General features: G+C 34.4%; 2 protein-coding genes across 3 annotated transcripts in view; both read left to right on the top strand.

Annotated features, from left to right (window-relative positions):
* Positions 1-7,874, top strand: part of wdr35 (WD repeat domain 35) — a 36,940-nt gene extending 29,066 nt beyond the window's left edge. For both annotated transcript variants that reach the window (XM_041249830.1, XM_041249829.1), the window contains 5 exons: positions 1,796-1,960; positions 2,655-2,795; positions 4,329-4,485; positions 5,772-6,012; positions 6,691-7,874. In XM_041249830.1, coding sequence (XP_041105764.1) covers positions 1,796-1,960; positions 2,655-2,795; positions 4,329-4,485; positions 5,772-6,012; positions 6,691-6,841 — 855 coding nt within the window. In that variant the 3' untranslated portion in view covers positions 6,842-7,874. The remainder of the gene's footprint in view (positions 1-1,795; positions 1,961-2,654; positions 2,796-4,328; positions 4,486-5,771; positions 6,013-6,690) is intronic.
* Positions 7,875-10,196: 2,322 nt separating this feature from the next.
* ttc32 (tetratricopeptide repeat domain 32) lies at positions 10,197-12,514 on the top strand. Its single transcript, XM_041249828.1, has 3 exons — positions 10,197-10,376; positions 10,887-11,053; positions 11,743-12,514. The coding sequence occupies exons 1-3, from the start codon at positions 10,261-10,263 to the stop codon at positions 11,868-11,870; spliced, it is 411 nt and encodes a 136-aa protein (XP_041105762.1). The 5' UTR covers positions 10,197-10,260; the 3' UTR covers positions 11,871-12,514.
* Positions 12,515-12,837: the final 323 nt, after the last annotated feature.

Raw genomic sequence — 12,837 nt, 5'->3', positions numbered from 1 at the left:
ACAATAAAAATTCTCTTGCCTCTTCAAAGTGTTGAGTAGGTTGTGTAAATCAAATGAAAAAAAAAATCCCATTTAAATGCATCAACATTTTATGTTGTAACACAAAAAACTGTGAAAACTTCCAAGGGAGGTGTATACTTACTATAGGCACTGTATGTGTGTTTGACCAATGAAGGCTTTGCCCAGCCTGGTCAAATTAAAAAGAACAGTTTTGTTGGGAATAGCTGTAGTTAAGGAACTTGTGTTTAGTCTAGGTCACCAATTGGAGATAGGCTTTTGTTTTGTTTATTTTTGATGAGTAAAAGTGCGCAACTGCACTGAAACTTACAGTACTTGTGTTTGGGTCACTAATTGAAGGATGCAAACCAGCGTGGGTTGCGACGCTTGCCACTATATAGATAGATAGATATAAAAAAAAAAAAGCCCTTTTTTTTTTTTTTTTTTTTTTTTTTTTTTTTTGTTAAATATTAAACTGGAAATGCTAAATCATATAACTAAGGTCATGCAAATACTAAGAGTAATTACTACTGGTACATACTGTAAAGCAGCAGTGGCAGGTTAATTGTTATGGTTATCTAAAATAACAGACAACAGTAATTGCTGTCTGTCAGAAAATACAGTGCTTAGGGGTTATACATAGAGGACTCTTTTTATAGCTGCAGGGAGTTTTCTCCAGCCTGACCAAGATCATTTTGATATCAATAAATGGTCACAAGTTTGTCTGGTGGCTTTAAAATCTCTAGTCAGATATGACCAGCAACATTTTAATATTTATCGAGGCAGACCGTGTAAAGGTCCCTCATATACCTTTAGAATGTTCGACAGCCAATTAGAAAAGTCCCCTTTCATATTTCCATGTAAAAGAAAGTTGCTTCAACGTGGCATTCTCTGTTACACATTCAGTCATCCCTGTGCTTCACTTTTCCTCCGGAGCTATTCTCTAGTATCACTGTTCATGCAATATAATGCTGATATTTTAACAGTATGTCAGTGTCCGTTGCTGTAATTTCACATTATTCCCATTGCTTTCTTTACCGGGCTGCAGACGAGTTGATCCGTCAAGCCTTTCATGGATAGCTAAATGTTTGTAGATTCGAACCCACATGGGATAGGAGCGTTAATGTAACTTGACTGTCTGGAAAAGACTATCAGGGACTTTAAATAATAATCAAAACAATCTTTAATGTTGTGATGAGTTATGAGACATTTGCAGACAGCAATAGTCAATATTCAGAAAGACAAGTACTACTTCAGAATTGTGCCTCTTCAGAATATATTGAAAGTGGCAATGGGGGATGGCATTTCTGTTTACACCAGAACATTTCATTCTTTCTGTTTAAAATGCTTTTTTTCAGGGAGGCTAATAAACTTTTGGGTGGTCCTACTGTTTATAACTAGCTGGTTCCAGTCAGCAATGATTCCATGCAAGGCTCATTTAAAATTGTTGTATATTTAGATTAGTTATGTACCCCAGTGCTTTAAGGGTGTGTTGGAAGTAAAATCTGTTACTCAGAAATCAAGTTAGCCAACACATGTGTTTTATAGCTCTTAGCTGGTTTTCAAGAAGTGATTTTGCATAATAAAGTAGAAAATAAATATTGTATTAATATCCATTCAGCAAATACTAAAATGTAAGTGATATTTAAGAAGTGAAATACAGAGAGCTAATGTTGTGTTTTTCTTTTTTTCTTTTTCTTCTGGGGTCAGTTTTAAACTCATGTTCCAGTGAGCTGAATTATCAAAAATTGCAATATCCACCATGCAAAGGACCTAACCTGTGCTGTATTTATTGTAGTGGAATAAAGGTGTTGAGCTGGCGAAGAACCACAACATGAAAGAGATTGGATCCCTCTTATCAAAATATGCATCCCATCTATTAGAGAAGAATAAAACCCTGGATGCTATTGAGCTGTACAGAAAAGCCCATTATTTCCTCGATGCAGCCAAACTGATGTTCAAGGTACCTCTGTTTTGGTTGTGGTTTTGGGTAGTCAATGTTATGAAAATCCACTTGACCCTGCTACGTTTTTATTATGACATGGGTTTACAACAAACATCAGTGTCACGACAGTGAGTGTCAATTTTGCTAATTAAGGACGGGCCATGTTAATATTTTGGATGTCGCTTATCATAAGAACTGTACTATGAATTAAATGTTTATTGCATTAAAATGTGTGTTTACAATAACTTTGTAAGATTTCAGAATGATGTTACCGAAGTGATATAATTTTACATACCTAATCGTGGCCATCTGGGTTTACAAAAGGTGTAACTGGATGATTCAGGTGCTGTGTTATACGTGTGGCAATCGGCTATTGCTACTATAAATTACATTGAAATTACATTTTTGAACTACATACCAATAATGTGTTTCATGCGTTACCCTTCCTCAGTCAGCAATGCAATTATTAGTATCAATAACTTCACTGTAATATGAATTTCAAGTTTAAATACAATATAAAATTATATAGGATTCTTAACTCCAAGTCAACACATTTTTCAAAGAGAGGTTCTAACTATAATTAAAAAAAGGGCCTTTGTATTAAAAAAAAACAAAACAAAAAACTTTTAATCCTGTTAATTTCTGTCCATGCATGTAAATCGGTTGTAGTTCCATGTTCTCAATTAGTATTTTTGTTTTTGCTTGTTTTCAGATTGCTGGTGAAGAAGCAAAAAAGAGAAATAAGCCACTACGTGTTAAAAAACTGTATGTGCTGGCAGCATTACTTGTGGAAAATTATCACAAACAGATTAAAACTACTCAACAGGAAAGGGGTAAAGGGAAAGTATCTGAGGTACAGTAAAACCACAATGTAGTGCAATTAGGGCTTGAACTTTTCATGTCTCTTCATCCTAATAAAGAGAAAACAAACAATTAAGACCAGTTTTAAGATTTATTATTATTTTAAAAGCTGTCAGTGACTGTCTATACTGGGTATTTTATGCTGAAAAGAAAATCTGTGAGGACAACTCTGTTAAATGAGTAGAAATGAGTTTAAAGTACAACAGTAAACTAGGCGCCTGCAAGAATGAAATGCACTTAGGATCAGTGATGAGCAATTAATGTAATTCGCCACGTCTGTTTGAAATAAAAGTTAAGCGAAACAGTCAAGATAAGAAGGTAAAAACAAGTGACATTATTTTGTAATTAACAGCTTTTTCTGAGTTGAATTAGGAAACAGAATCTGCTCAAAATAAGTTTAAAGGACGTCATATGATCAAAAATAAAACCTGAACACTTCAAGCCCTAAGTATAATGTAATATAAAGTGAATTCCATATGATAGAATATAGCAAACATTTTCCACATTGTGGAATTAACCTTTCGTGCTTATGAAAGGATTGTGCCAAATAACCTTCTAGAACCATTCTAGGGACTAAAAAAATTGTCTGACATTTACCCACAAATTCTTAAGAAGCAGTGATGCACTTGAATAATGTACACAATATACTGCATACAGCTACTGCATTAACTTTGAATTTTCTTTACAGCAAATTGTGTACTGTGTAATGGTTTTGTATTGTAGGTGAGAGAATGTATAACACAACATCAAGGAAATCAGTGCTGTGCAAACTGGGCTTGATTCTCAAAACTATATCTAAATGATATGAACAGTGTTTCAGATTTTGCTTGCAAGGAATTCTTTAACTTATTTTCTATTTTCTATTTTTGTGTGTATTCAGTCCAGTGTAATGATATGCTATCAGAGGTATATTACCTTATTGTTCTAAAAGATTGAATTATGTTTGTACAACATTAGATTTTATGTTTTATTAAATTGTGTGGAACTGTTGCTTATGTTATTTTATGATTGTAGGAGTAAATGTTGCAGTCACTTCACTGAAACAGTATAACTAATCAGTTTCAAACAATAGTGATGGTCATACATTCAACCTCTGCGTGTGAAAGAAAAGTAAAAAAAATATTTTTTTAAATTAAAATATATTTCCAAAACCTTTTTTTAATCTTTAAAAATAAATAAGTAGTTCTAATAATACTTTTAATTTCTCGCTCATTTTAAATCTATCTCTGCAAACCCACACCTACAAACGTATCGATAAGGTTGACCTCAGTTAGTGCACTGTATACAAATGTAATTTAAAGTTAGGACAGAAGAGTTTGTGAATGAGATATGAATGCTTAATTAACTAACAAATATTGTAGAACAATTTGAATAAAGACTTGCTAATTTACATTCCTCAAGTTTGTCTAAAACTTAAAATACAGAAAAGTTTTTCAAGAGAAATAGTTTGAGAATCAAGCCCATCATAATTAACCATGAGAGATCCTCAATACTTCAAACTTGCATCATGCCTATTTTCACTCAGGCGACATCAGCGCTAGCAGGTTTGCTGGAGGAAGATGCCACCTCATCAGATAATCGAATTATTGACACCGCTTGGCGTGGAGCTGAAGCCTATCACTTTTTCTTACTTGCTCAAAGGCAGCTTTATGAAGGTTATGCTGATGCAGCCATGAGAACAGGTACATTTTACTCATGTTATTAATAACGTCTCACATAGCAAAGTAGCATCTAATGAAAAGGATCAACTGGTACAGTAATTACTGTGTGACTAGTGGTGCTTCAGAAAAGCTGCATTTCCTAACCCTGAATAATTGTAAGGTAGCCGCTAGTACAATTACCCATTATATCTTACACACAGACTGCAGAAATTAAAATGCTTTAACAGCCCAGGTGGATGTCTTTAAACTGTTAAATGAACCAGTATAGACTTTTGCTTGGGTCAAAGGGAACATTTAAACCCTGCTTGGAAAATTGGAGACAACGTGGTAATGTCTTGTGATCCAACTGAATGGGAGTAGATATGGGCCTTCTAGGTTAAAGTTAAAATTTTGGCTTCACACTTCAGCTGCTAGAATAACAGTATTTTTTAAGCAACCATTCAAAGTGTGTTAACCTTGTTATATATATATAAAGCAAACAAACATTGGACATCTTTCTGAATAACTTACATGACCGCTTATTCTTATGAAATCTAATAAACCAATAAACTATTGCAACATGCTATTAATAGTCTTAATAGAGTAAAATATGAGATTGAATTAGAAGCTTGCACTTTAATCCTTTGTGTCAAATCACTCCAGTCTTTCCCCAATTTGTAGAAACAATGTGTATTTTAAAATCGCTTTTTATGATTCATTCTTAATATATTAGGTTGAAGTGTCTTACATTTATGTTGTCTGCTTGTAATTATTTTTTCAAATGCTTGTTTGAGTTTCCACCTTTATGCTAAGCTGTGTGGAGAAATAGAGAAGACGTAACATGTAAGACTGTTTCCCTGACATTGATTATTTATAAAAGGTGACCTCAAAGATTACCATATGTGCAATCTCCTGACCCACCGACATGTGGCTTCTGTTTATTTATACCATGCTACAAATCATCAGACACAATGTTATTGCTAAACAAGAATATTTCTGTTTTTCTTTAGCATGAGATAATGACTGGGATAATGCAAAACAAATGAAAAAGATAAGATAAGATAAAAGATAAGCATAATTGATAATAAAATGATCAGAAGCAATGGTGTATTAAAGTTTTAAAGCTGAATGATAATGGGAGCTCAGCCCAGTGCATGTGTGCCTTGCTTCCTTAAAGGGATACTTTATACCATTTACACTTTTTTAATATTCATTTTTTGTCTGATTCACTATTGTTGTTTTTGCATATATCATTATTCTTCATGTTTACCAACTATTCAAATAAAAAAAAAAATGGTATGCTAGGATTTCCTTTGTCTGTTATGTAGCCCTTCACCTGCGTGATTATGAAGACATCATTCCAGCAGTGGAGATATACTCCCTCCTCGCTGTTTGTGCCTGTGCCAACCGAGCATTCGGGACCTGCTCCAAGGCTTTTATCAAATTGGAATCCATGGACACCCTGTCTGCTGAGCAAAGACAGCAATACGAGGACCTGGCTTTGGAGATCTTTATGAAACACAGCCCTAAAGATAGCAGGAAATTTGAACTGGACAGCCTTCAAGAAGTGTATGTTTATTAACATAACTTTAAACTTTCTAAATATATAGTAATACTAACATGACAAACATTTCAAAACAAGAAGACTTTATCAAGACCCCCCCCCCCCCCCCCCCAAAGAAATCATAGCCAGCCTTAATTAAGCATCACAATGTTTATTTCTAGGTTTTTGAAAATAAAATAAATTTAAAGTGATATCACTGGAGAAGGCACTTGTACCTAAAAGCTGGACAACCCACACAATCCCACTCCTTATGCCCATCTTTTTTGTTTTCACTCAGAGATCAGCAAGGTACACAGATGGAGATTTTAAATGTATATTGATTATAAACATTGTTTGCAGGAACATCATTTATGTGTAGTTCAAGCAGAACAACAGATGTTTTAGTTCAGTCTACTATTTAAAGTTTGTGGTGATTCACTTTTTGCCCAGCTTTTTATTTAGTTCACTCAGCTATGGCACACACATCAGGGAATGCTACCTGTATGACGTTCTGGGCAGCAGCAATATTTCTATTTTGGTTTGCTTTTTAGGTCCGACATGAAATCCCATTCATGCAAAAGGAGAAAAAAAAATGTGTTAGTTATTTTGACCAATCTGTCTGTTAGCTTCTACAAATGGGTTTTAAATTAGTGTAATGTAAACTTTAAGTGATTCACCTGATATTTGAAATTTTGTTTTTTCAGGGAAGAAGGGAAGCAGACGACCTGCATTGTAACAGGACGGATCATTTCAGAATACCACTTCTGGATGTGCAATGTCTGCAAACACTGTGCCCTGGAACAAGAGATAAGCAATCGGAATTTCTGCCCACTTTGCCACAGCACTGTAGCATAGGCTGTATAACTAAACAGGAAAGAGAGTTTTCAAGCTTACTGATATTTGTTTTCTTTTGTCTAAATGTATTTTTGTTAACTGTAAACCAATTTTTTGTATTTAAGTAGATTCATGTTTTCTTATATAATGTATTCTCCATCTCTTTGTGTTAATGTAATTCCAAAATATACATACATATATAAGGGAAACTTCAATTTTTTTTTTATTTTTTTTTAATTGTAACATGGATTGACATTCATATTTTTCTATCAAATATACTATATATAAAATATATAAGTGAGTATATTAATGAGTTCCTAACTAATACATCAAGCATTGTCGTCCAATTTGATACTGCAAATGGTAGTACTGGTGGAATTGTCAACTTATGGGTATGTTTTGAAGGCTTGAATTGTAACAGAACAATTGAAATATGTCTGCAATGACATCAAATGTGCTGTGTGTACTCCATCTTAATGACATTCCAGCAGTGTTTTTACAATGCCTCGGAGAAGGAACACTGAAATGTCATTGATCAGTTACCAAAAAAAAAAAAAATCACAGCAATTCAGTGTAGTGTGTAGATAAGACTGTCACACAGGCACGTAATACATCAGCAATTCCTAGTGTGTCTTGTTCTCACTTTGTACCAAGCATAGCTCACTATAAAAGAAGCTCCAATATACAAACTGGTACCTGTAGATCTGCTTGCTACATACCACAGGACCACAAAGGACATAAGATAACATACAATATATCTCAGATGAATTTCTGCTCTTGGATCAATCAGTACTGTTTATTTGTTGTTTGTAGGGTTAGCCTATCATCATGGCATTGATATAAGGAACAGAAACAAAATCAGCTGTCAGCAGTTTTTGTTATTTTAGCAGATAATGTACACTGATATTCATGTTTAAATTTCTTCCAGCACAGAATTTAATGTTTGGTTTGGTGCTCTTACTAATGACGCAAGAACGACCTTTTGTAATTTGTATTGATCTTGCTTAATCTGCATTGGTTGCGGGTGTATTCAGCATTTTGAAGCAGAAATTGATTATTGTGCTGTCTTTTGTTAAGTAACAAATTCAGGTTAGACTGAATTTTGTAATATTTTTATGGCTTTTTTTTTTTTTTTTTTTTTTTGGTTACGTGAACAGTTTCAGTTCTGCATTTTCAGTGTGTTTAAAATAAGAATTTAACTAAACTTCTTGTAGTTGACATTACATAGGCTATGTTTCTTTCCCTACTGTACAGTATAGGTAAAAGTTATAATTCGCAATGTTTGACAGCAAGTGGCTGTAAAAGTTAACGTCATGTTATATATTTTTTTCTACAGAAGTGTTTTACTAATACAAATGCAGAATGTTATTTTTGTGCGACTACGTTGTAAAACAGATGTATAAATAATGCTGTCAAGCACACAACTAATACTACGTTATTCTTTGTATTAATCATTTTCTGAAGTAAATGCAACAAGTAAACAACACCTTTACATTTTTGTCAAATACAAGAAGTAAACGATATCTGTAAGATTTAACATTTATAATTATAAAACTGTTTAAATATAGGCCCTATGTCTTCTAGTAGCTTACAATCACTTACCTGCACTATTTATTAGTATTGGTATTCAGTTGGTATCGGCCGATATGGGCAGATAATCATTTGCTGTCGGTATCGTCCAAGAAAATCTTTATCAGTGCAGCCCTAATTGTTTGCGTATGACTACTTGTGAACTATTTCAGGGGCCTGTTTCCCAAATGCAACTTTAACCCAACCAGCATCACCCCACAGAAGATATTCAGAGCCTAACGATGCACATGAACATCATGAATAAGCTGCACTTTCACATGGGGTTTTGGGAAATGCACATCAAGAGAGACTGGCAGCTGCTGCACGTTCGTGACAATAATCATGAGCTCCAAGTACTACTGGGAAACGAGCCCCTGATTTATCAACTTTGGTTCTAAAGGGGTAATTCCACTAATGATAGTGTAGCATTTTACAGCAGAAAATTTGAGAGACACTTGTTTCTTTTGAATATTTCACCAGAGTTCACCGCTCTGTCAGCATCTCAAGATAAAACCGTCACACAGATTTCTGGGTACAGCCCTTTTTATACATTAGCCCTTCCCCTGATTTAGATCAGGGTACGGAACACACGCACATCCCAATGACCCTCACCTGCACACTAGGACCAATGGGCACAGAAAAACAGCCAATGGGGACAAACAGGTAACGATCGATGGTAAAAGACGAGGGAAAGAAGCAGGCAGGCAGATTAAATTACACAAGGGAATACACACACAAAAGGTAAACAAAGCAGAGTCAAAATACAGTGGGGAAGGAATGTAAACATTCACAGCGGGAAATGCAGCACACAGATCACTTCCCTTGTCCCGAACTAGTAACAGGGTTCTGTGGCGCTGTTGGTAAACCATGGGAAGTCTGTGGACACAGATTGCTACAGTGTCAATAAAGGATAAATCATTCCAGTCTATGACAAGCATGCTATTTGTTCTATTTTGTTACATAGGATAACACTGTAACATCCTGAACTTGAATTTAATATATCTAATTAAAGGAGTACATTATCTACCACTTGTCTTTAATTCCACATAGAACATGTAAGATGTATTATGTGTGATCTATTGACATCCTATTATCATTTATAAATAAATACAAACAGTGGAAAGAGGTCCACACAATTGAACAGGATTGCAGGTTTTAGATCAATACAAGTAGTCTTCCCCTGTGCTGGAAGGGATATTTGTCCACCCCTGCTCTAGTTTTAAAAAGTTAGTTTAAGGCAAGTTGTGTTCTAAGTTTGAATACCTTACATTTAATACTCTGCTAGATTATTTTTTTTTTTTTTTTAAGAACCATGGGATAGAAGTGAATGAATAGGAGTGGAACAAGCAATACATGTAAATGTGGGTTTAGCTTTGCCATGTACAACGCTGTCTTTTTTTTTTTTTTTTTGCCGTAAGTTGATGTTTTGAATATGTTTATGGAAACAACTTTAAAATAAATAAATGAGACCATGAATGAAAAAATGTTAGAAAATAGTGCGAGAGCTGCAATAGCTCTGCCTATTATACCTATTGAGATTTTAAAACAGTTTAAAGTCACTTTGAACACTGATATTCAGCTTTAAGATTTTAAAAAAGAAGACTTTTAAAATGCCTCCGTGTAACTACAATGCAAACTTCAAGCACTCACTCGATAGCACCGTACAGTATGTGCTTTCTTGAATACAATGAATAATTATTCTACTACACTGCCATCTCCCGTAATTTAAGGTTAATTATCCAAGGGAAGTAACTGTGTTATAGTGCCCACCCATTCAAATAAATGACCAATAAAAGCCCTCCTCCCAGCCATAACTTCCGCAAACATGAACATAGTACAATGCTGATAGTTTGGAGTTTGCTAAATGAGAAATGGATCAAGAAATATTGAGTATTTTACAAGAAGCTGGTAGCGAATTCAACAAACAGCATTTCAAAGAAGCAGAACGCTTATACTCGCAGTTTATCATGGCCTGTGCCGAGTGCAGGTACTGTTTTATTTTTAATTTAAAGAATGAGGAATACGATATTAACTTGACGTTCTCGAACACCCTCTACTGGACTGGAGTCATTGTTTCAATCTTTATTATTTATTTAGTTCTTGCGTCAAAAGTTATCTGCCCAAAAACTCCAGTTTCAACACCTCAATGTATTTTATTATACGCACGTAAAACGCGTGTCTTTGCAGTTTGTTTTAACGGGTTTTCCCCCACCGTGTTGCCTCCATTTAATGAACAATTTGACATATAAATACAGTATTGGCCTTTAATTTCGAATATTCTGTTTACGACAACTAGGTTTTGCCATTACTTGTTATTACACATCGGTTAAATATGTATTGTTAAGACTCAGATATACTGGCTGTACACCCTTAGTCTAGCCATTTTGTTTCAAAATCAAATGTTTCCCCCATGCTAGGTGCACTTTAAAATATTTAACTGTTCAAACGTTGTGACACTTTACGTATATTTTTTTTTTTAATTTACTTTTATTTTTAGCAACTGCAGTGCAGAAGATCTTGCTGTTGCATACAACAACAGAGGACAGGTGAAGTACCTGAGAGTAGACTTCTATGACGCCATGGAAGATTATACTTCAGCCATCCGAGCAAAAAAAGATTTTGCGGTGCCTTACTACAACAGAGGTCTGATACGGTATAGGCTAGGTAATTATTTATTTATGTCTGGGGGGCAACGATTACGGGTATGTATGGCATATAACAAATCTTCACTTTAGTAAGCATTGGGGAAATACATAGCATTAACCTAACTGAAGCTGAACTCCTAACATTTAAAACACTTGGGAAAATATTTATGGAGAGGCTTTGAAAATAATGCATGCATTGGCTAAACCTGTACAATCAGGGAAGCAAATCATGTATTTGGCTTCTGCACCTACATGGATACATTTTCTTAATCAGTAGGAAAAAGTACAGTACTTGTATTCATCAAGTGATGTATGGTAAATGCCTAAATACACTATGCAGCGCAATGCAAATTTGTAATGGAGTGAAGTATTTGCAGCAGAGAATGCAGAGTGCCACAGAACAAGAACAAGCATAACCTGTTAACAGAAGTTGCCTACAGTATATTTAAGTAGAAATTTATAGGGAACAAAAAATAATCGGCATTGAGTGCCAGATGTTTAATTTCCATTATGCTAGATATAATATTTATTATATTCCCGGTAGCATTTTAAACACCAGAATCATCCATGTTCTAATGCATCGTTGTTAGTGCATATCTGGGCAGCACATCTCAAACAATTAAAATACATGCTGAGGTCTTAGTTAAATGTGTAAATTACAATTTATTGTAGATATTTTTTGGCAGCATCTGCATTTCACTTTTGCAGGTTTTTTGGAGGATGCAGAAAGAGACTTCAGGAAGGCACTGAATCTGAATCCTAGCTTTGAAGATGCGAAAATGAGTTTAACACAGACCACAACAGATAAAGAAAACAAGTTAAGGCGGGGATATTAAAGGCTGTCGAAAGACAAATAAACCGACTTAATGTTAAATGTGATTAAAGTACTGTATATCATTGCTGCACAGTAAATAATTTACTTCAGTGCTGGTTGAGTTGTACCATTTATATTAATGATAATGAGTGGATAGGAGGAAAGTGATCCAATGGCTATGACCTAAACTACGAGCAGAGTTTTTAGACCAATAGCAAAAAACTTTTGGATTATTGCAAGTAGAATCCATCTATCTAGAAGCATGAAGCCTATAGTCTAGTAGAACGATTTACAGATTAATTTAAGCATTTAAGAAACAGAGACATATATAAATGTAATAAATTTTATTCAGATTTATACTTTAAGAACAGTGATTCCAAAGAGTATAGGCGCCGATCCCATTATCAACCACATCCAGATGCTACAGGAGTCAGTACCTAAAGAATGAAATAAAAATACAAATAAATTGATTCCTTCTTGTATTTTGGCACTTTTAGCATTAACTATGGTATTTTAAAACCACAAGTTTTACTCAAGACAAAAAAGCACCATAAAGTGTTTACTTTCTTCAAGTTCAAGTCTAACTTTGTATATAACAGTATATAAATAAAACATATATAAAATCTGAAACAAAAACACATTGAAAATGTGAAGCAAAAAAAAAAGCCAAGTTATCAGAAGTGCCCAGCCATTTAAAAGTAGAGATATGAAAAACACAAGCCAAGTTTCAGGAAACCATTGGGGCAACCTTGCCCAGCACAAAGCAAATAGGCACAACTGTCAAAGCAGTGGGGGGCCAAGGTTGCTCCAGTTGTTTCTACTAACTTTTCTACTAGCTGTTTTTTTTTTCAACACAATAAAAGCGGATCAAAATGCATGAAAAACACGATAAGTGTGTAACGTTTTATACTGAAAAGTTATCATGATTCTCTGATCTGTATTTTTGTTTGATATCTCTGTTTACAATATTTGATTAAATCCATTAGACC

The sequence above is a fragment of the Polyodon spathula genome, chromosome 5 (assembly GCF_017654505.1).
Source record: "Polyodon spathula isolate WHYD16114869_AA chromosome 5, ASM1765450v1, whole genome shotgun sequence".
NCBI lineage: Eukaryota > Metazoa > Chordata > Actinopteri > Acipenseriformes > Polyodontidae > Polyodon > Polyodon spathula.
Note: the sequence above shows the minus strand (reverse complement) of the source record. Positions and strands in the feature narration are given on the sequence as shown.